This window comes from Mytilus californianus, unplaced genomic scaffold (assembly GCF_021869535.1).
Source record: "Mytilus californianus isolate M0D057914Y unplaced genomic scaffold, xbMytCali1.0.p SCAF_13, whole genome shotgun sequence".
Taxonomy (NCBI): domain Eukaryota; kingdom Metazoa; phylum Mollusca; class Bivalvia; order Mytilida; family Mytilidae; genus Mytilus; species Mytilus californianus.
This window is the reverse complement of record NW_026262615.1, coordinates 5,609,748-5,633,804: the sequence shown is the minus strand read 5'-3', so window position 1 is coordinate 5,633,804 and position 24,057 is coordinate 5,609,748. Positions and strand designations below refer to the sequence as shown.

At 34.0% G+C, this 24,057-nt stretch overlaps 1 protein-coding gene across 5 annotated transcripts in view; it reads right to left on the bottom strand.

Annotated features, from left to right (window-relative positions):
* The window catches only part of LOC127723057 (PHD finger protein 20-like protein 1), a 59,165-nt gene that overhangs the window by 17,339 nt on the left and 17,769 nt on the right, over nt 1-24,057 (bottom strand). For 2 of the 5 annotated variants that reach the window (XM_052229491.1, XM_052229495.1), the window contains 9 exons: nt 19,260-19,468; nt 15,051-15,228; nt 13,901-14,026; nt 12,231-12,437; nt 10,971-11,078; nt 9,833-10,002; nt 8,849-8,948; nt 1,078-1,276; nt 99-573 (listed from right to left, as the gene is read on the bottom strand). In XM_052229491.1, coding sequence (XP_052085451.1) covers nt 99-573; nt 1,078-1,276; nt 8,849-8,948; nt 9,833-10,002; nt 10,971-11,078; nt 12,231-12,437; nt 13,901-14,026; nt 15,051-15,228; nt 19,260-19,468 — 1,772 coding nt within the window. Of the gene's footprint in view, nt 1-98; nt 574-1,077; nt 1,277-8,848; nt 8,949-9,832; nt 10,003-10,970; nt 11,079-11,413; nt 11,440-11,463; nt 11,490-11,514; nt 11,541-12,230; nt 12,438-13,900; nt 14,027-15,050; nt 15,229-19,259; nt 19,469-24,057 lie in introns of all 5 variants that reach the window. The other 3 variants (XM_052229493.1, XM_052229494.1, XM_052229492.1) reach the window with 3 other exon arrangements.

The following is a 24,057-nucleotide window of genomic DNA, read 5'->3' as shown; positions in this document are numbered from 1 at the left end:
TTGAAGATCATGTATTGGAATGTATCCTTGATGTGAGAACTCAGTCAACTTTTAAAACTATGTAATCCCTTTTAAATACACTTCAAATTTTAACTGACCTCTTCAGTTTCCATTTTTTCTTCAATTATCTCCCCTTGAATGCTCTCTTCAGCCATGGAGGCTTCATGATCCTGCATGTTTTGATGAGCAATGGCCTCTGGAGCAGACAATGTAGATTCACTATCAGCATTCACCGAACTTTCACCTGAACTGTCCTTCCCAGCCTCCTCCTCACTTTGAGCTCCACGGTCCATAGAATCATGAATTAAATTTTCATCTTCATGCTTGTCATTTTCAGTCTTAGCAACACAGACCCCTACACTTTTATCCCTTGGAAACCCAGATTTTTCAGTAATTTCAGATGTTTTGCCTAGTTCAGAATTCATTTTTGCAGCACTTTCTAAAAGATCTAGATTTTCACATTTTTCATCATCCATCTCCATGGTAACACTTTCATGTTCGTCTGCTATTATGTCTTCAGGCTCCTCGTCCCAGTTTTTCTTCCATAGTTTATATTCTGGATGATTTTTGTCTCTACAAAAAATACACATCTTTTAAATCTATATTATCTTTCCATCCCCTTAAATATGTCATTACCAAAAATCAGTAATCTTTATGAATCACGTTTTCACTAGATATTTATTGTCCATGACATCTTTTCTTCAAATTTTCAAGTACAGAAATATAACCCCTACAATTTAATTTGCTTTAACTGGGATTTTAGCAAACAAGTATAAATGCTGATGTTAAGTGTGACTATACCAACTCTCAAGCCAGTACTTTCTGTTTCACACCATGTATTACACTATTAAAGTTAAGTGTGTCTATACTTACTCTCAAGCCAGTATTTTCTGTTTCACACCATGTAGTACACTACTGATTTTAAGTGTGTCTATACTTACTCTCAAGCCAGTATTTTCTGTTTCACACCATGTATTACACTATAAATGTTAAGTGTGTCTATACTTACTCTAAAGCCAGTATTTTCTGTTTGACACCATGTAGTACACTATTGATGTTTAGTGTGTCTATACTTACTCTAAAGCCAGTATTTTCTGTTTCACACCATGTATTACACGACTGATGTTAAGTGTGTCTGCTACCAGGCTGTGAGTTGCCTGGTTTGTTCTGCACTTATTTTCATCTCTCATCTTACTTGGTAAAAAGTTAAACTGAGCCAACTCTCCTGTCTTTAACCATTCCTGATCATGGATGTACCTACAACTATCTCTTACAGCTGGAAAATATAAATAATTCATTTTATAAATTAACACCATCAAGATTCATAGTACATGCCAATCATCACAGTAACAGGTTAATTCTTACAACCTCCAATACCTTCAAGTGCTCTCCCTACATATTTCAAATAACATTCTGGTAAACAGTGAATTTAAAAATGAACAGTTTTGCAGTTTCTTCAAGGTTAAAAGTTATCACTTCCAGTTACATTGTTGTCCTATTATGCTTGCTATGAAAGTTAGTATTTCAAATGGTTGACTATGTCAGAGCAGGAAAACTTTTTTTTTAAATGTTCATTTACATTTGATCTCATATACATGAGTTGACTTCATAAGAAGGAATAACAAGAAGGTGTCCATAGTACACGGATTCCCCACTCACACTATCATTTTCAATGTTCAGAGGACCGTGAAATTGGGGTCAAAACTCTAATTTGGCATTAAAATTAGAAAGATCATATCATAGGAAACATTTGTACAAAGTTTCAAGTTGATCGGACTTCAACTTCATCAAAAACTACCTTGACCAAAAACTTTAAACTGGAGCGGACAGACGGATGGACGAACGGACGAACAGACCGAAAAACATAATGCCCATAGGTGGGGCATAACAACTAGAGGCTCTCAAGAGCCTGTGTCGCTCACCTGACTCTACTTTGGTTTTAGAAATCATGTAAAGATAGATAAAAATCATAACAGATACCCAAATAATGATTGATGCCAAATTTTGATTAATATTGGTCCCGTTATTTAATAAAATATCCTGGTGGCCATCTTGAACAGTAAATCAGCAACAAAGTAGCAACACTTGGTCAGCACTTCATAAGGAACATTCATGCCATGTTTGGTTTCATTCCATTCAGTGATACTCTAAAAGAAGACATTTGTATGTATTTCCCATACAGTCAGAGCTCTGACATAAACAAGTCAGAATAAAATGACTTCTTCAAGTCAGAAAGTGTTTTGAAATTCTGACCTGTACGCGTCAATTTTTGTTTTGCGTAGTTTTCACTCGAGTCCGTCAAACCAGAAGTTATTTTGAATTTGCCGCCGATCTACGACACATACGATCACGTGGTTTTTTGCAAGAGATCACGTGTTTGAGAGTCGTTGTTTTGGAAGTGTCTCGAACGAGAAGTCATTGAATATTATATTGATTATTTACGATTTTTAGTGAAAATCTAGGTCATTGTGGGCATTTTTAGAAAGGTAATTCATATTACCTCCGTATTTTCATGGGCATTTTTATATTTTTTGCCTATAAAGAAGTTCCTTGCAAGTGATTTTTTTGCTGTTTCATGAAGGCGCGCGACCTGTAAATACGGACGCGTGGTCTTTTAGATGACCTGGTGTTTGACAATTCTGACTTGTTCAGGTCAGAAAATGTTGTTATGATAATGAATTGTTATTTTCGGGAGATAACTCGTGTTGTCTTAAACAATATTACATTATTAACCAGTCAGTGCAATTTAAAAAGTAAAATTATTGCTTCGAGCTGAACATCGTCACGTGATTTTTCTATTTTTAAACTCAATCACGAACTGATTTTTTAACCTTTCTGATTCGTTTCTCCCTATGAGAAAAACGATCATTGTGAATATTGATATGATGATAATGAAACGAAAATGGGAAAAATTTTAATTAAAGAAAAAGGAAGGGAGGGGTTTAACTAAAGAACCCAAGGGTTTTTTTTTATTTTTAAAGTTATAACTTGAGAACAATAAGTGATGCACACACCTGGTCTTCATTTATGATCATGGGACATGATACATCAAATCAAATGAAATGTAGGGCAAGTCTCCAGGGATCACCCCTATCCCTGTCATTTCTCTATTCCTCTTTATAATGTCAAATTGATTTGAATGAAATATACCGAGCTAGTCTCCAGGTTTACCCCCACCCCTGCCATTTGCAAATGTTCTTATATTTTGTAAACGGTAGAGATCCCCACCCCTAAACGATATATATTCTTGTATGGGACAATTTAACAAATCAAATGATATGTTAGGGAGGTTCCTGGGGGTCACCCCTACCCCTCCTGTTTGAAAACTTGTAAACGGTCGAGATCCCCACCCCTAAACCATATATTTTCTTGAATAGGACAATAAAACAAATCAAATGAAGTATAGGGGAAGTCCCTTGGGGTCACCCCCACCCCCTCCTGTGTGAAAACTTGTAAACGGTCGGGATCCCCACCCCTTAACCATATATATTCTTGTAAGGGTCAATAAGACAAATCAAATGAAATAAAGGTGGAGTCCCTGAGGGTCACCCCACCCCCTCATGTTTGAAAACTTGTAAACGGTCGAGATCCCCACCCCTACACCATATACATTCTTGCACAGGACAATAAAACAAATCAAATGAAATATAGGGGAAGTCCATTGGGGTCATCCCCATCCCCCTTTTTGAAATGTTCTGGATCACCACCCCTAAAGGTAAACCATATGATATTCCTGTTCGTCATTTCAAGAAGATTTGAATGACATGCAGGGTCAAACCCTAGGCGTCACTTATGCATATCACTTTACTAGACAAAACCAATTTGTACTGGAACTTGCCCAATGTCAGGCAACCATGGGAATGACGAATTATGGGAGCTTAAATTTGTTTGGGAGACTTCGTAACAGCATCCTGTTACAATTATTTCTTGTTTATTTTAATCTTCTGAGAGACCACCTTTACATATTATATTTATCAGTGTTTGTGCAAACAGAATTGTCTATTCAGTATTATTTTCCTCTCACATGCATCACATCTTATTAATTACATGGATATAGGAAGATGTGGTATGAGTGCCAATGAGACAACTCTCCATCCAAGTTACAATTTATAAAAGTAAACCATTATAGGTCAAGGTACGGCCTTCAACACGGAGCATTGGCTCACACCGAACAGCAAGCTATTAAGGGCCTCAAAAAACTACTAGTGTAAAACCATTCAAACGGAAAAACCAACGGTCTAATCTATATGAAAAAAAAAATAAATTTTGGCATATTTGTTTTCCTCTGAAATTACACATCTATAATTCTTATCCCAGATGCTTAGCCACATGAAGCATTTACCTCTTATTTGAGACATAGATAGTCTTTGTTTCTACAGAAGTGAGAAGAACATTGGAAGTCAGAATGTTCTGACTTATAAAAGTCTGAATGATCTGACTTATAAAAGTCTGAATGTTCTGACTTAATAAGGTCAGAAAGACTCGGAATGATCTGAAAATACTGACTTTTTTTAATGTTTAGAGTATTTTAGAATATGAATGTACTTGTCATGCTAGTACCATAAGAAACCCTGACAAGATTTTGTTCCCAAACAACAATTTTTAAAGATATTAAGAATAACAAGTGTACAATGGAACATAAATTACAAAGTTATAAGTGTTGTGAAAAAAGCTATTTAAAAAAAAATCAATAGATAGTTATCTTTCAACTTTTACATGTATTTAAAAAACAGTGAAAATATTATGGATTATATGTACGGCTTCTTGAAGGACAACAAAGTCACCATATTTGGTCTGACTTTGTATGTTTTTTCTCCTCAAATTTTTTTTAACATTATTAATGTCGGCTTTTTTCTTAACTAATTTTAAACATTCTTAATTATAATTAAATTTCCCCAACATTTTGCTTACAAACTCTTTAATTTCTAAAGTCAAATTGAAAGTTGTCTTCACAGATTCAATGTGTATGAAAATGTTATATTGAAAAAACAATACTTTTATATCCTCAAATAAAATGGGTATACCATGAGTTTAATGGTCATGCAGATATGCAATCCAGGATGTTAACAATCAGAGTTTAGATTACAGTCATATAGTAATAGGCAGAGTTTTTCTTATATAATCAATAACCAGAGTAAAGATAATTGATTAATAGAGGTTTAGTTTAATATAAGTAATAAACAAAGCTAATTAATACACTTGCAATAACATACATGTAGTTAAATTAGTAAATACAGAATATTCATAAAAAATTCAGACAGAAATACTGTAATAGGTCAAGTCATTAGGGATGACATCAAAAGTTCAATATAGGATAAAAAACTTAATTCACATCACATAGTTTTTTCACTGACCCCCCCCCCACCCCCCCTCAACTTAATTTGGGAAAGATTGATTGACCAATATGGATTTATGTAAAATCGATTTTGGATAAACAAAACTTGCAGCAACTTTAACCCCACCCCCACCCCCAAACTATTTGAATTAAGTTTTTTTATCCTACATTGGTCTTTTGATGGCGTCCCTTAGAATGTGCTGACTTTGTACATGTTGTAGTGATAGTTATGGCACCCATACAACATATAGGAATCAGTCAAAAGGAGAGAAAAATTCCCGAAATTTGTCACATAGTGACATTTGTGAGTCGGAATAACAAAATATAGACTCATTAATCTCTCCATCTTTTCAAAAATTATGAACAAGATTTTATGCATATACATTTAGTTTTTGACGGACTCTTTTAAGTCAGAACATGATTTGACCTGTTTGAGTCAATTTGCAGAACAAAATTTCCAATCAAAGCTATGTGTTCTTCCTCTTAGCCCCCTTCTGAATCTGCCACTGTTGAGTTTATTAATTGATTTTTCCATACATTATCATTAATATCAAATGGCAATGCCTGACTTAATAATTTCAATAAATTTAGTTTTTGACTGATTTTTTAAAGTCAGAACATGACTAAGTGACCTGTTTAAGTCAATTTGCAGAACAAAATTTCCAATCAAAGCTAGGTGTACTTCCTTTAAGCCCTGCAATGCCAGGCTTAAATATTTCAATAAATTTATTTTAGTTTTGGACTGACTCTTTTAAGTCGGAACATGATTTGACCTGTTTAAAACAAAATACATTTAATATTGAATATACCAAATAAACTTTTTTATTGTCCTCATTATTGTGACTTATGGGGACTTTATTCTCTCTGTTTTTTATCTGGCTCTTATCATTAATAAGTGTCTTGTTTTTCCTTGGAAGATTTGAAGTATTGTCATGTAATGTATCCAATATTGTATTTTGTAAATCTTTTGATATTCAGAAAATTGTATGATCCATTTTTTCTCACCTGGTTTTTCTTTGTATTTTGAAATAATTGAAAGTGATGAGATAAATATATTATGTTTAGATTCTGGAAAGGAGAAGGTATGATGTCAGATGAGCCCCACTTTTTAAAACTCTTTAATTCGAAACTAGTAATCACCATATTTTTATGGAGATTGATAACAAAGTGGTAGTAATGACTGCTTCAAATCAGAACAAAAATGACCTCTCGAAGTCAAAATGCATCAAAAAGGGGCATAAATCTTATTAGAATATGAAGATATTAAGTCACAATATTTTGTGCAAAATCTGACCTGTGGAAGTCATTTTATGATAAATTAAAGTCTGACATAAACTGACCTGTACAAGTCATATTCTGTTGAGTGCAAGAAGGGAGACAACACTTACATCAAATTATATCTGACCTATGGAAGTCATTTTATTCTGACTTGTTTATGTCAGAGCTCTGACTGCCATAGGGTCCTATGTTAAACTAAGCCCCCCCCCCCCCCCCCCTAGCGGCCATCTTGGATGATGGATCGACTGCAAAGTAACAACACTTGGTCAGCAACTCATAAGGAACATTCATGCCATGTTTGGTTCAATTCCATTCAGTGGTTTTCTAAAAGAAGACAATTGTATGTATTTCCCATAGGGTCCTATGTTAAACTAAGTCCCCCGCTGTCGGCCATCTTGGATGATGGATCGGCTGCAAAGTAACAACACTTGGTCAACATCTCATAAGGAACATTCATGCCATGTTTGGTTCCACTCCATTTATTGGTTCTCTAAAAGAAGACATTTTTATGTATTTCCCAAAGGGTCCTATGTAAAACTAAGTCCCCCGCTGGCGGCCATCTTGGATGATGGATCGGCTACAAAGTAACAACAATAGGTCAGCATCTCATAAGGAAGATTCATGCCATGTTTGGTTTCATTCCATTCAGTGGTTCTCTAAAAGAAGACATTTGTATGTATTTCCCATAGGTCCTTTCTTAAACTAAGTCCCCCGCTGGCGGCCATCTTGGATGATGGATCGACTACAAAGTAACAACACTTGGTCAGCACCTCATAAGGAACATTCATGCCATGTTTGGTTTCATTCCATTCAGTGGTTCTCTAAAAGAAGACATTTGTATGTATTTCCCATAGGGTCCTATGTTAAACTAAGTCCCCCGCTGGCGGCCATCTTGGATGATGGATCGGCTACAAAGTAACAACACTTGGTCAGCATCTCATAAGGAACATTCATGCCATGTTTGGTTCCATTCCATTCAGTGGTTCTCTAAAAGAAGACATTTTTATGTATTTCCCATAGGGTCCTATGTTAAACTAAGTCCCCCGCTGGCGGCCATCTTGGATGATGGATCGGCTACAAAGTAACAACACTTGGTCAGCACCTCATAAGGAACATTCATGCCATGTTTGGTTTCATTCCATTCAGTGGTTCTCTAAAAGAAGACATTTGTATGTATTTCCCGTAGGGTCCTATGTTAAACTAAGTTCCCCAATGGCGACCATCTTGGAAGATGGATCGGCTACAAAGTAACAACACATGGTCAGCACCTCAAAAGGAACATTCATGCCATGTTTGGTTTTATTCCATTCAGTGGTTCTCTAAAAGAAGTCATTTGTATGCATTTCTCATAGGGTCCTATGTTAAACTAAGTCCCCCGCTGTCGGCCATCTTGAATGATGGAACGGCTACAAAGTAACAACACTTGGTGAGCACCTCATAAGGAACATTCATGTCATGTTTGGTTTCATTCCATTCAGTGGTTCTCTAAAAGAAGTCATTTGTATGCATTTCCCGTAGGGTCCTATGTAAAACTAAGTCCCCCGCTGGCGGCCATCTTGGATGATGGATCGGCTACAAAGTAACAACACTTAGTCAGCACCTCAGAAGGAACATTCATGCCATGTTTGGTTTCATTCCATTCAGTGGTTCTCTAGAAGAAGTTCAAAATGTAAAAAGTTAACGCCGACGACGGACGACGGATGCCAAGTGATGAGAAAAGCTCACTTGGCCCTTCGGGCCAGGTGAGCTAGAAAGTGCTGCACATCTGCAAAAGCGGGGGAACTGTAACACATATTTTGGAATTGGAGAAATTTTTACCCTGATGACTTTTCTGTCATACATAAGTCCCTGTCCCTGGTTGTGATTGATTGATTGTTGGTGTTTAATGCCACTTTCAGCACGTTTAGCTATATCGTTGCTGTCAGATTCTTTTAGTGGAGGAAGCTGGAGTGGCCGGAGAGAACCACAGACCTTTCCATAGGACAATCCAAGGCATTTAAGATTGGAATGGAAAACACCTGCAACATGCGGGTCTTGAACTCAAAACCTCAGTGTTGACAGGCTAGTGATAGTGATACAGAAGATGAACTACTTAGACCACTCGTCCACTGAGTCCACCAACCCCACTCACCCCCCTGTTTATGAATATGTTGAATTACAGGATACTTCCTTTGTTATTTATCAATACATATAAATATGAAAAAAACTAAACAAGGCACAAGGCTATAGACTTACCAGGTGGGTCTTTACACACAAAACAAATGTATTTTCTAGGTAATGTTTCCTCTGTCAAATCAAAGCACAGAGCATGCTGCCAGCACAGGCATACTTCACACTAAAATATAAACCATATGTTGTCATGATAACATAAACAGGTCTGTTCATTAGTGAAAACATATTATTTATATGCTTCTAACATACAGTGATTATAGTCATACTATTATATGCAATAACTAAATATTAGAAATAGACCACAGAAATCTAAATTGTTTCCTGGATTAAGTAATATGGTTTAAATTTTTCTTTAAAAGACTCTTTAGTGTAATTATCGAAAGGAGAAGGTATAACAAGGCATCTTTTAAAGTCCTTTTAATATCACAAAGTATTATAATTCTGTCAAATATTCTAACTTTCTCTAAATATAAACAAATACTAAATTTGTACGATATGAGTAAGAGCTGTTCCACTAAAACATACATGGTAGCCAGGGAAGACACTAACATGATAACCACCTATAGAGGCAATTTAAGAAATTCAATACATTTTCACTAGACAAAAAAGTATTTAACACCCACTGATAGTTGGTATTCCCTGGCTCCTATTTATGTTTTCATGGAACAACCCTGATAATGTATAAGTACTATAAAAACTAGAATTACCCTGCTACAATGTGCCCGTCATAATTATGTACACGTCCAAACTTTGTCTGTGGTTGCTGTTGTTCATATTAATGTTATTGGTTTTTTTTTTCTCAATAAAATGAATTTAGGTCTTGTCATACATTTGGTATATACTTACTGTTTGACTAGACTTAGAAAGACTGACATGGAATTTAGACACTATTCTTTTTGGTTTTATTGTATTGTTGTTTTGTTATTTCATTGATACATATGTACCACACAACTTTGATTATTTCATTGATACATATGTACCACACAACTTTGATTATTCTTACTTTAGCTGTGTTTGAGACAAAACTTTATTTGTATTCCAGTTTACCTGAATCATCAAGCCATTTTCTTCATTGACCATACAAATACAATTAACAACCTCATCTTTGCTCAATTCATCCTCTGTTTCAATGGACTCTTCCGTTGCCATGGTATCAACTTCCTGTTTAGGTTCTGTTTCAACTATGACTTCCTCTCTATGTTCTGCCTTATGCATATCTAAAATTATAACAAAACTGTATGATATATGTTTTATTCTTTTGATTTGCAGTATTCATTTAAATCCGTTGTAAATAAAGGGGTCAGTAGTTAACCTATATTCAACACTTGTAAATCGATACAAAGACAAAGGGGTCAGTAGTTAACCTATATTCAACACTTGTAAATCGATACAAAGACAAAGGGGGCAGTAGTTAACCTATATTCAACACTTGTAAATCGATACAAAGACAAAGGGGTCAGTAGTTAACCTATATTCAACACTTGTAAATCGATACAAAGACAAAGGGGTCAGTAGTTAACCTATATTCAACACTTGTAAATCGATACAAAGACAAGTTCAGGTAATCGCATGAATTCAAAATGGAGAGAGAGAGAGAGGGACAAGGTGTGTCGACAGGGAATGCAATGCCATGGAAATCTACATTCAGTCTAAACATATATTTGGATGAACCACACGTTGATTAAATTTTTCTTAATCTTGCACCATATCCATTTGAAAATGTTTGGAACATTGTACTCAAGATTTTCATTAATTAGTAAAGAAATAGGTTCTAGCACTTCACTCCATTGACTGCAATATTTATCAACAATCAATAGCCCTGTTTTAAAATGCTTGGCAGAACTCATATCCTTTCTATAAAAAATTCAACTATCTCAAGTGGATAAATATCATTATCAACAGGATGAAGTGGAGTGGTAGAATCTGTATACCACTTATAGCAAATAAAAGGAAGAAGGACAGCTATGATACTGCTTCTCTCATTCTTTATTGATTAATCTTTATCATCAAATGGGACTTTAAATGTTCATTTTATATTCTTTCCTTTCCACCTCCCTTCTTAACAAATCATATCTTAAACTTTCCATCATCCCTTTTCTTTTTATTAAACATCACTGCATGTAGTATTTCTGTTTCTACAATCTAACATTAAAACAATTTTCTTGAAGTGGGTATCAATACAAACCGTCCACATCCACATCCTCATGTTCTTGGTTTATTGTTTGTAGAGCACTGTCAGCTGACATGTGTCTTTTCTTTATATCAACCTGTGATGTATCTGAGTCGGTGGAACCTATAAAAATACAGAATATATCAACCTGTGATGTATCTGAGTCGGTGGAACCTATAAAATACAGAATATATTAGCCAGTGATGTATCAAGAGTCGGTGGAACCTATAACATACAGAATATATTAGCCAGTGATGTATCAGAGTTCAGAGTCAGTGAAACCTATAAAATACAGAATATATCAACCTGTGATGTATCAGATTCGGTGGAACCTATAAAAATACAGAATATATCAACCTGTGATGTATCAGATTCGGTGGAACCTATAAAAATACAGAATATATCAACCTGTGATGTATCAGAGTCGATGGAACCTATAAAATACAGAATATATCAACCTGTGATGTATCAGAGTCAGTGGAACCTATAAAATACAGAATATATCAACCTGTGATGTATCAGAGTCGGTAGAACCTATAAAAATACAGAATATATCAACCTGTGATGTATCAGAGTCAGTGGAACCTATAAAATACAGAATATATCAACTCCTGATGTATCAGAGTCGGTGGAACCTATAAAAATACAGAATATATCAACCTGTGATGCATTTCTATATATTTACATTGTGTATTCAATAATAAGGTCAAATATTTCTGTATTGAGATGTAAAATGAAGGGTCTGTTTAATTATGTAAGATTGAGAATGATTAGTAATTTGTTCAATATGATTGGCATTCAAGGTGGTGGGACATTGTAATTAAGGCCCCACCTTGTCTCTGGTTGTTCACTGATCATGGCAGTTGTCAATCATACTGGTATTGTATCATTACTCTTACCAAATTAAAATGACAAAAACAGCCTGCAAATTGACAAAACTTAAAAGACATACATACTTCAAAGAACTGCTCCAAAGATATAACCCAAATATGTCACAGTTCATATTTGCATATGTACACAGTCATAATTACAGGGAACTATATTTCAGTGTGTATTCATTTTGTAGATTTAGTAGCTAACTTATTCTTCTTCTTGTTTGGGAGGCCAGTGCCTTAGGAAAGTCTTGATACAATAGCTCTAATCTTTCCAAAATTAATATGGCCTATTGAAAATCCCAAATTATCAAAATGAGTCAACCTTTAAATATTGCATTTGACATATATGTGACATTGGAACCTATGCAAATCATTTCGAGTCAGACAATGTTAAACTTACAAATACTTGAGGTTTTCCTTCTTTTCCGTATAAGACTTGGCTGTACAAAGTCCATATGATAATACTTGATGTGAGAATCAAGGAGCTGTTCCTTACGGAACCCTTTGGTGCATCCCTCAAACATACACTTAAAATGATTGTGGTCTTGTTCTACGACAAAGCCCTTTGGTGGTAAACCAATAGTAGGAGGAGTATACATCACAGCAGCTACAAAATACATACACTTATTCATAATGGTTTTGGTCCTGTTCAATTAAAAAATGATATCTAGAAAAACATATGTGTCCATGTGATACAATTAATGCCTCGCTTGTAAGGTCACATTTCCATGTGATAAATAAACCCTTATTTTGTATATATCTTATACTTCAATAATAATAATTGATCATGAATCAACAGCATTTTCTTCATATTCTTAACATAAATGAGTTCAAAAGCAAAAATCTAATGGACATGTAATAAAAAATTTTACGGAAAAGATTTGAGATGGTGAAATTAAAAGAGACTAAAATACATCCATATTCAGGTCAGTGACATTGACTCACTGAAAATATTCCTGTCTTCATGGAATTCTTTAGTAAACAATCAATCCTCATTTTTCCACAAAACAACCCATTTATGTTTTATAAAAATTATGCTCTTGCTATACTGTATATATCAGGTTATTTTCAAGTTAGGTTGTGTTTGAGGTTAGATCCTTCAAAGGAACACTCAATCTTTGCTGTAATCTTCATTCACATTTCATGGCCTTTTACAATACATTCTTATGGACAGTGAAATGTTCATATAGGCTAAATTCTAAGACAAAATGTCCTCTGCCAATACAGCGAAAACAAGTGAAACTGCAAGCTACTGCTCACTGATGATACCCCAGCCCAAATACTTGACGGTAAACAGGAATTTGTTGAGTGATGAATCTGAAAACGCATCACACGGTATAGCTGACTTATATAAAACCTGAAACCAAATTTCAGAAATCCTTGTAATGTAGTTCCTGAGAAAAATGTGATGAAAATTTTCAACTTGGATGTCATGTGTAAAATGATGTAAGTGTTCGGTAAACAGGAAGTTGTTGAGTGATGAATCTGAAAATGCATGTCCCAGTATAGCTGACTTATATAGACCCTGAAACCAAATTTCAGAAATCCTTGTAATGTAGTTCCTGAGAAAAATGTGATGAAAATTTTCAACTTGGATGTCATGTGTAAAATGATGTAAGTGTTCGGTAAACAGGAAGTTGTTGAGTGATGAATCTGAAAATGCATGTCCCAGTATAGCTGACTTATATAAACCCTGAAACCAAATTTCAGAAATCCTTGTAATGTAGTTCCTGAGAAAAATGTGATGAAAATTTTCAACTTGGATGTCATGTGTAAAATGATGTAAGTGTTCGGTAAACAGGAAGTTGTTGAGTGATGAATCTGAAAATGCATGTCCCAGTATAGCTGACTTATATAAACCCTGAAACCAAATTTCAGAAATCCTTGTAATGTAGTTCCTGAGAAAGATGCGACGAAAAATATTCATGGGACAGACGGACAGACTAATGGATGGATGGACTGAAGGATGGACAGACAGACAGAAGTAAAAGGTATACCCCCACTTTTTAAAGGGGGGGTATAAAAGTGGGGGTATAATTAAACACACAAGAAAACATAGTATTTACTAACCTCTGTCTTCTGCTGTAGAAGATCGACTCCTACGTCTTGCCCTAGCCTGGTGATCCTCTGACTGGGATTCACTGCTGGTCTCTGAGATTGCTGGGGACAAAATTCTCTTCTTGTTCTTCTTTTCAACTATAGTAATATAAGGTGAACTTTTACAAATCATATACAGTAATTTAGATACAGTAACAATGTTTTACAATTTTTCTGATTCTCAGAATTTTTAAAACTTTCATTTTCATGAAAATTTTGTAGTAATAACAAGAGCTAAATTTGCTATGTAGCATGTCACAAATACTCAATGGATAATTAGGGATTATTATTTGACAAAACCAAAAGCAAAGAAACAGATCTTTTATTGCCTTTCTTCTTCTTAAGGTCACGGTGATGGTGATGATTGTTCGTGTTGAATGCCATGTTCAGCACTCTTGGTTATATCAAGGAGGCCATTTTTTATTGGTGAAGGAAGCTGGAGTGCCTTTTGACCTTCTGCAGAAAAACTTGCAATCCTAGTCAAGTAAATAAGATTAGAGTCTAACGCACCTGAAACATGTAAGGTTGAACTCACAACCTTAAGTGTTAATAGGCTAGCAATACTGCAGATGAACTATTTGGACCACTTTATGATAAAGATGTAACTGGGAAAGTTACAAATTAAGCTTCTATGGTTACAAGGGACACAACTCACTTCATGATACATGTTAATGGGAAATTTACTAATTAAGCTTCTATGGTTACAAGGGACACAACTCACTTCATGATACATGTTAATGGGAAAGTTACAAATCAAGCTTCTATGGTTACAAGGGACACAACTCACTTTAGGATACAAATGTAATGGGAAATTTAAAAATTAAGCTTCTATGGTTACAAGGGACACAACTCACTTTAGGATACAAATGTAATGGGAAATTTAAAAATTAAGCTTCTATGGTTACAAGGGACACAACTCACTTTAGGATACAAATGTAATGGGAAATTTAAAAATTAAGCTTCTATGGTTACAAGGGACACAACTCACTTTAGGATACAAATGTAATGGGAAATTTAAAAATTAAGCTTCTATGGTTACAAGAGACACACCTCACTTCATGATACACATGTAACTTGGAAAGTTGTAGTTTGAGCTTCTATGGTTACAAGGGACACAACTCACCTGATATTAATGTAACTGGAGACAAAGGCGAAGGTGTTGATGGGAAGTTTCCAGTCAAACTACTTGTGATTTTAGTCTGTGATGATGATGCAATAGGAATGTTTGGCGTGGAGGCTATGCCAGGAACGCTAGGTGAAGAAACTGGTGTGCCCACAGGTAAATTCTGCCTTGGCAGTACCTGGAAAAAATATGTGTATAATAAAAGTTTGTTGTCTTATAATAATAATGATAATACAACATCTATTCACAGGTGTGATGGCTGTGCAAGCATCACTGTAAACCAACTAATTATTGCAAATACTTTATTAGGTCTTTCCACTTTTCTGTGGAAAGACCTATTGTATTTGTTCTGATTATTATTATTATTATTATTTTTTTTTTTTTTTTTCTTCCGCCAAATTTTGTTCTTGCGATAAATGTTTGTTTCGCAATATGTCGCTTAGATATTTCTCATATTGTATCGTATAGTTTATGCGCTTTTAAATTTCACCCTGCTAAGCCGAACCATTTTCTTTGTAAGAGTTATCTCCCTATTCACTGTTTATCATCTGTGTGCATCTCCTTCGTAACAAAAAAAGATATCGACAAAATTCTTTTTACAAATTGTTCGTTACATCATGGAAGTAATATTGAAAGGAATAACAACGACTAATTAGCATGTATTAATGGCATGTAGAGCTCTGTACTAAAGTCATACGATTTTGTCCAATTATAGTCTCAGCGGTAGGACCCCTTTGGTTACTATCTGTGATACCGCGGTTGTAAAATGGCATCTGGAATTTCTTATCAGTCACGTGGTTTTATCGAGTCCGGTAATTATAGCGCACCTGTGGGAAATCCCTAGTTTATTAATAACAAGGTAGCGCTGTATCACATAAAACATCTACCTTTAGAAAGAAATCGAATGGTGAAAAAAACTTGAAAAACGGATGAGAATTGTATAAACTACAACAGCTTAACATGGTAAGTTGTAATTATTTTTGCATATTTTGGCTTTTTACTGTTTGTTTTAAATTGATTTAAAAGCATTTTCCGGTTGAAAGCGGATCTCAAGTAAAAACAGGTAATAACGATGATGCGGTCAGGGTTCACATGATGTATAACAAAATAATGTAGACAGATGTAGACATATGATATTTTACTGTTGAAATGTGCCAAGTTTATCGAGCATTAAAAAAAATATTAACTTTCAAATAATTTAGACTTACATGAAATAAAAGTCATAAAATACTTTATTTAAACATGAAATTAAAATGGTTAGCGGTGCTACCGTATTAAAATTTATATCTATTTAAAAAAAAAGTTTTGATAACATTAACACATTACAAGAAAGAGAAAAACAATCAAACAAAGAGAGCATGACGCTATTTCTATCGGCAGTTTTATTTTTAGTGAGTCATTTTAAATTTTGTGTACAAATTAGAAGAGTATAGTAATTGAAGGTTTAAGTTGTTTTAATTGATCAGATGATAATGTATAGAAGACTGTTCAATACAAGGTTGTTTATAAGGCCATGCAAGTAGTATGTTAATTTTTATTCTACTTCCATGTTAAGACATACAATTTGTAAAATTATCTTCTTAACTTTCAGAAATGGAGTTTGAATTTGACTGCCGTTTATATGGAAAATTAGAAAAGAAGACCACACATCGTCATTTGCCTTGTGAAAAATCAAAGCACGCAAGGGACATTAAATATTGAAATTGAAAATGATCAAATGGTAAAACTTACTTTTACAGTCTGGACCCTCACATTCTATTAAATCAGCCACCACATCTGATTTGCAATGGAAATAAACTTCGGTTTCAGTTTCCGAAGTTTCAAAGTCATCAAAAATTTCATCGGGAACGTCCTCCATCTTTACAAACTATAGTTTTTTTTAAACCGTTATTGATCGTTTTTAAAGATAACTTCAGACAATTTTGACTTCCTTAGTATTTATGACAACATCCGGTTTGTTCGTATATTTCCGTGAACACGACAATAACCGGAAAGTGTCAGTGATTTGATCTATCACATGCCGAGTAGTCAATTACCATGCCATATATTAAACCAATTAACGAGTTATCGAAAGATGGGCGGTAACGCAGATGAAACCTTTGAACTGGCGTTGTAGTTATTCCTTTCAATATTACTTCCATGGTTACATCCTCAGGAATATTTGGCTAATTTGGATCGAAGCGATTCGATGAAATTTTATAGGAGTTATCTACCTTTATCAAATAAATTTGTCGTTATGTTTTTGTTACTCATAAACTGTAAGCCGTATAAACCTATAGAATTTTTATTTAAGGTCCTTGGATCCTAACTGCGAAAATGAGGTCAAGGTCAAAGGTCAAGGTCATGTTCTGAATTTTGTCTTTTGCTTGTTTTTGCATTTTCTCCGATATTTTTAATGTTATATATTAAAGAACAAGTGCAAAATGTTTGTTATATTGTGATGAAGATATGATACATTTGGTCTGAGACAAACCAGCGACCTCTTATTGGAGTTATTGCCCCTGAAATGTTTTATTTTAAGGTAAATTGATTATTACTTCATATTGGTACATGATAAAGCCATAAGATCTTTTGCAAAATGGTCGGTGACATATGACCTTGAAAAATGTCAACCGGAAGTGACCTTGAGTGAACCGGAAGTAGTCATTTTTGCACTTATTTCATGTAGAAGTACATAGAAACCATATATTTTTTGAATGGTCATACATTAATCTATCATTTGAGACCGGAAGTGATATTTTATAAATCGGAAGTAGCATATTATCTCCCTTTTTACAGGCAAAAGTATATATAAACCATATATTTTTGGAATCAGTGTAAATAAAGCTATCATATGAGACCGAAAGTGACATTTTCTAAACCGGAAGTAGCCAATTATCTCCCTTTTTACAGGCAAAAGTATATATAAACCATATATTTTTGGAATCAGTGTAAATAAATCTATCATATGAGACCGGAAGTGACATTTTCTAAACCGGAAGTAGCCAATTATATCCCTTTTTACAGGCAAAAGTATATATAAACCATATATTTTTTGAATCAGTGTAAATAAAGCTATCATATGAGACCGGAAGTGACATTTTCTAAACCGGATGTTGACAATTATCTCCCTTATTTCAGGCAAAAGTCTATAGAAACCATGTTTATTGAATCAGTATGAAGAAACCTATGATTGGACGCCAATAGTAGCTTTGAGTAAACCAGAATTATCTTCTCATCAATTATTTAGAAAATTGATGTGGAATGACCTTCAATTGTTCTTTGAACAATTGGTTTTTAATTTTGTATTAAGTTTTTTCCAGCAAACTTCAAGACAATTTAATTTTTGCCATCTCCTCATTTTCTTGAGTTATTTATATAAGGTCAGATTCAAGTTTCACATATTCACAACAATTTTCAATTCAAATTTAAAATTTAAAAGTCGCAAAAACTAGTTTGTTTACAGTATTCAAAATGAATGAAATGTTACCATATATTTTTATTTAGGAAAATGAATTGTTATAAGTTATGCAGTTTGTTTTCTACTTCATTGTCCTTTGAATTCTTCACATTTTTCATGTGAGGCATTTTATAGATGACTATACTGTATGGGTTTTGCTCATTGTTGAAGGCTGTACAGTGACCTATAATTGCTTATAACCATGCATTTGAAGTCTGGTGGATAGTTGTCTGATTGGAATTCAAACCACATCTCTTTATCTTTATATTTATCACTAGTAAAATTCCTCAAACTATTAATCGAATTAGCTCTCGCCGCGATATAGCCTTGTTGTGCTAATGCGGCGTAAAGCAACCAACAATCAATCAATCAATCAAACTATTAGGATGTAAAGAGTTTTACATAGTGTTTATATGAAAATCATAAGTGTGAGAACACTGCACTTAGTCCATTTCTCTGTTTCCTAAAAACAAAGTCTTGTCATAATAAATTTATTGAGTGCAATTCTAATAAAATTGTTTAAACACTGTCAAACAATAGTCTGTCATTATTTACAATGAAAATCTTTAAAAGAATTTGGAGGGATACAACATATCAAATAGTCCTAGAAAAATTCTTAGTCCTCTCAGCTGAAAGGGAAGATTTGGAAAATAATCCTTAAAAATATAAAAAAAATATTTTATCTATCTTCTTTCCAAATTGTCTTATCTGATCTCACATTTTTAGTTTGTAGGTTCTCTTTACACCAGTAACTACTTATTATTAATTACCCCATGTTTAACCGGTGACTTCTTTGGCTTAGGTTTCGGTCGTCGTCTGCTGACAAATAATGACCCTGATATAAACATCCTTTGTCTTTTCCTGGCCATTGCTTTTCTCCTTGTTTCAGGATTTCTTTCTCTCTTATGTCTTTTAGCCGCTGGTTCTTCTACCAGAGGGAGAACAAGCGCAGCTTCAACTTCAAATCCTGATGGTGCGGCTAAAAAGAAGTATATTCCAGAAATTCAGTTTTATATGATTATAATGCTGTCTACTAGAATAGACGTAGTTACTTGTATGCAAATTTGTCTGTCATTACGTAAAATCACACAAGTTCCCGTAAAAGATGACATCACAATTAAAAAAGTGATTGTTGGTTATTCTGAGCAGATCTAAGATCATTCGGAGACAAAATTCAGCTAAATACCAAAAGTGTAAATACGTTTATAGGTTTCACAAAAATCAAAAATTGCATTTTGAATTTTGAAAGCATTATTTGTGTGCAGCATTTCATGAAATTGCAATAATTAATCTGACATTTTTGCTCATTGTTCAATAATGCCAATAATTTCAGAATATACGGTATTTGTATTCCAGTTATCAATTCTAAATAGCATGAGCTATATTTGTTATATGAAAATGTGAACAGGGTGGCATACCGTGAATTTATCTATATTCGTGAGTTCAAATTTTTGTGAAGAAAAACTGTATTTGAGAATAAGTTGTTGGCATGGAGATATGTCTACCCTGTCCGCATAAAATTCAATAATAAACTGCTTCGCTGAGTGCAGCTAGATACAACCCGCAGGGGTCCAACCCTGAACAGTTGGGGCAAAAATGGACACAATATTCAAGCTTGATTCAGGTCTGAATTTGGATTGTAATTAAATATTTGACATATTATAGGTTTCTGAATAAATGTAGTCAAAGAACTTGAAATTGGTTATATGAATTGAATTTATATTCAATTAAAGATTTCTTATTGTTGTGCAATACTTAGTAAATCTGTTGTCAGACTATAAACAAATAAAGTTCAATTAATTCTCAATGTCATATTAGAAATTTATGAAAATAAAAAGGGAGCTTACATGAATAGATATAAACAATTCGCCAAAGTTTCATGAGAATTGGTGACAGAATTTTTGAATTATTGTCCGAAAACTGGAAAATCACCCCTTTTTTTAATGAATAAAACCCCATTGGAAAATCACCCCTTTTTTAATGAATAAAACCCCCATAACTCAGAAATGTAAAATGTAAAATTTATAAAATTCTAAAGGGAGCTTACATCAATACATACAAACAATTCACCAAAGTTTCAAAAGAATCGCTGAAAGCATTTTTGAGTTTTTGTCCGAAAACTGGAAAATCCCCCCCTTTTTTCTGAATAAAACCCTGTTACTCGGAAACGTAAAATCTAACATTTATAAAAAATCGAAAGGGAGCTCATGTCAATAGATATAAACAATTCACCACCATTTCGTGCAAGTTGGTGAAAGCATTCTTGACTTATTGTCCGAAAACTGGAAAATCAAATCCCCCTTTTTTTAATGAATAAAATCCCATAACTCGGAAACGTAAAATCTAAATTTTATAAAAAACAAAAGGGAGCTCACATCAATACATATAAACAATTCACCAAAGTTTTATGCAAATTGGTTACAGCATTTTTGAGTTAATGTCCAACATGTTGACGACGGACAGATGGACGGACAGACAGATGGACAACGGTATACCATAATACGTCCCGTAAACGGGCGTATAAAAAGACAATCTGATGGACAGCAACATTGCTTATTAATTCATAGTCGCTGTACCATGATCTTGTGGGTAGGGCCTTGAAATGTACAAAGAGTAATGCCCCTTTATACAAAATATCATTGATCTATCACAAGTAGATCTTATCAAACTGACTTATGCAGAAAACTTAACTTTGAAAATTGCTAATTAATTCATAGTCACTGGACCATGACCTAAGGGGCAAGGCCTCAAAATAGTCATCAAACTGATATGTACTGATAGTAATGCAACTTTGTATTAAATATCAATGATCTGTTACAAGTAGTTCCTATCAAACAAACTTAAGCAGAAAACTTTACAACTGCCTCAGCTGTCGCTGAAAAAGCAATCCCTATGTCTCGCTGAAAGTCGCAGGCGAGACAAAAATTGTATTTTGTATATACTTGTGGATTTTCACAAAGTTTGCATATAACCCTATGAGATATTTATATATTTGTGGTTCACAATGGCCCTTTGTATTGAAAATCCAACATTATCTTTTCTTTAAGTCTTACTCAAATATCACCTAATTTTGGCTTTAACATAAAAGTCAACAATGACGAACAGAAAACTGAATGATGAACAGTGACTTCAAAAGTATCTGAAGTGTTTTTATTTTTGCGAAAACTGCAGCTGGATAAGTGTCCCAAAAATAAAAACCTACATTTTAATAAAATGCTCCGCTGGGGCGCAGCTTGATACGACCACAGAGGTCGAACCCTGAACAGTTGGGGCAAGTATGGACACAACATTCAAGCTTGATACAGCACTGAATTTGGATTGTAATTAAATATTTGACACAGCATAGGTTTCTGACACAGAATGAAAGTGGTCTAAGAACTTAAATTTTTTTAATTTACCTATTCAAACCATATCATTATTATTTGCTTTTATATATAAATCAGAAATAACCAATTAGTACTCATACTAAAAAATGTACAGAATTTTTGGAAAAAAATTCAAAGCACTTCATTAAAAATAGATATGTAACAGGCCAATTTAAAAATCATACAAAAAGCAAAGCAGTCATCTTTCTCAAGTAGCTATAGCCATACAGCAATATAAACTGTTTAAGCAATCATTTCATTGCAACTTGTGCAAAACCAGATTCCACAAGCATTATGTGAATGGACAAATCTTATTCCAACAAAATTTCTTGACTTTGCACTTAAAGTAACTGAGCATTCCACCAACACTATCATTGAAAATTTTACTTTATGTTGATATAATGACATACATCAGTCAGAGCTCAGACATAATCCAGTCTCTATTTTTCTGACTTACAGAAGTCAAAATATATATCATGATAAAAATTTGTTTACAATTTTGGAACCATCTAAGTCAGAAAATAACAGACTTAGTTAGGTCAATTTATGTTTCATAAAAGGATGAAAACACTCTATTTGACTTTGTGGCCAAAGTACATCACCAACCGTTATATCAATAAAAACAAATCTACAAGGGAATGAGCTATCTTTATTTAAGTAATTATCTGACTGAACTTTTTTCTCACATCTAAGTTGTTTTTTTCATCTTTTAGGTTGCATTTCTGTAAATATTGACAATACAATTTCCCATAGGAACTCCTTTTACGGCTAAAACTGTACCACTTTTACTATGAAGTTTTGTAAAAAATCATATCCTAGAATGGAAACTTCATATGCACTACTATTTTTTTAAAAGGTCAAAATATAGGGCTGTGTGGCAAATTTCCATGTTTATATGCCCGAACTTCTAAGAGTTTAAACTAACACTAAATTTCTTAACAACCCCTACCTTAACTGTAGGATTACCACAGATTTCAATACAAACAATATGCATATGTATATTTACTGGTAACATTCCCATGTTATGTCTCTATGAGATGAAACATAGAGATCATAACTGGGAACCAGTATGTAAACAAAATTAATTATCTATGAATATTCTATATCTCCCCAAAAGAGGCGTGGTTTGAGAAACAGCTGTATTTACAAAGTGCAACCTATAGTGGTTATCAATAGTTGCATTAGAAAGTGAATGAACAGTGTCTCCATTTTTAAGACTGTTACTCATATTTTTCTTCACAAGACAAAGCGTTGCCTGACATTGTCTCCGTTTTTAAGACTGTCCCTCAAATTTTTCATCAGAGGACAAAGTGTTGCCTGACATGGTCTCCGTTATTAAGACTGTCACTTATATTTTTCTTTAGAAGACAAAGCGTTGCCTGACATGGTCTCCGTTTTTAAGACTGTCACTCATATTTTTCTTTAGAAGACAAAGCGCTGCCTGACATGGTCTCCACTTTTCAGACTGTCACTCATATTTTTCTTCAGAAGACAAAGCGTTGCCTGACATGGTCTCCATTATTAAGACTGTCACTGATATTTTTCTTCAGAAAACAAAGCGTTGCCTGACATGGTCTCCGTTTTTTTAAGACCGTCACTCATATTTTTCTTCAGAAGACAAAGCGTTGCCTGACATGGTCTCCATTATTAAGACTGTCACTCATATTTTTCTTCAGAAGACAAAGCATTGCCTGACATGGTCTCCGTTTTTTTAAGACTGTCACTCATATTTTTCTTCAGAAGACAAAGCGTTGCCTGACATGGTCTCCATTATTACGATTGTCGCTCATATTTTGCTTCAGAAGACAAAGCATTGCCTGATATGGTCTCCGTATTTCAGACTGTCACTCATATTTTTCATGAGAAGACAAAGCGTTGCCCAACAATGATGTCACAATTTCATGTTGATGTTTGACCTTTCTTTATTTGTATATTGCTATTGAAGTTGGCCAATTTTGGTAGATTATTGACTTGAAGAATTCAATATTTGCAACATTTCGATTTTGTTTAATATGTTTTTGCTTAACAATCATTATAATTGACCTGTTGAAGTCATATTTTGTTCTGAAATAAAGGGAGATGACCCATAAAACATGCAAATTAAGACCTCTATAAGTCAAAAGCAAAATTCAACTTATTTATGTCTGAGCTCCAACTGTTTATCTGTACACTGCTAGTTCTATCATTGTAACATAAACAAGTC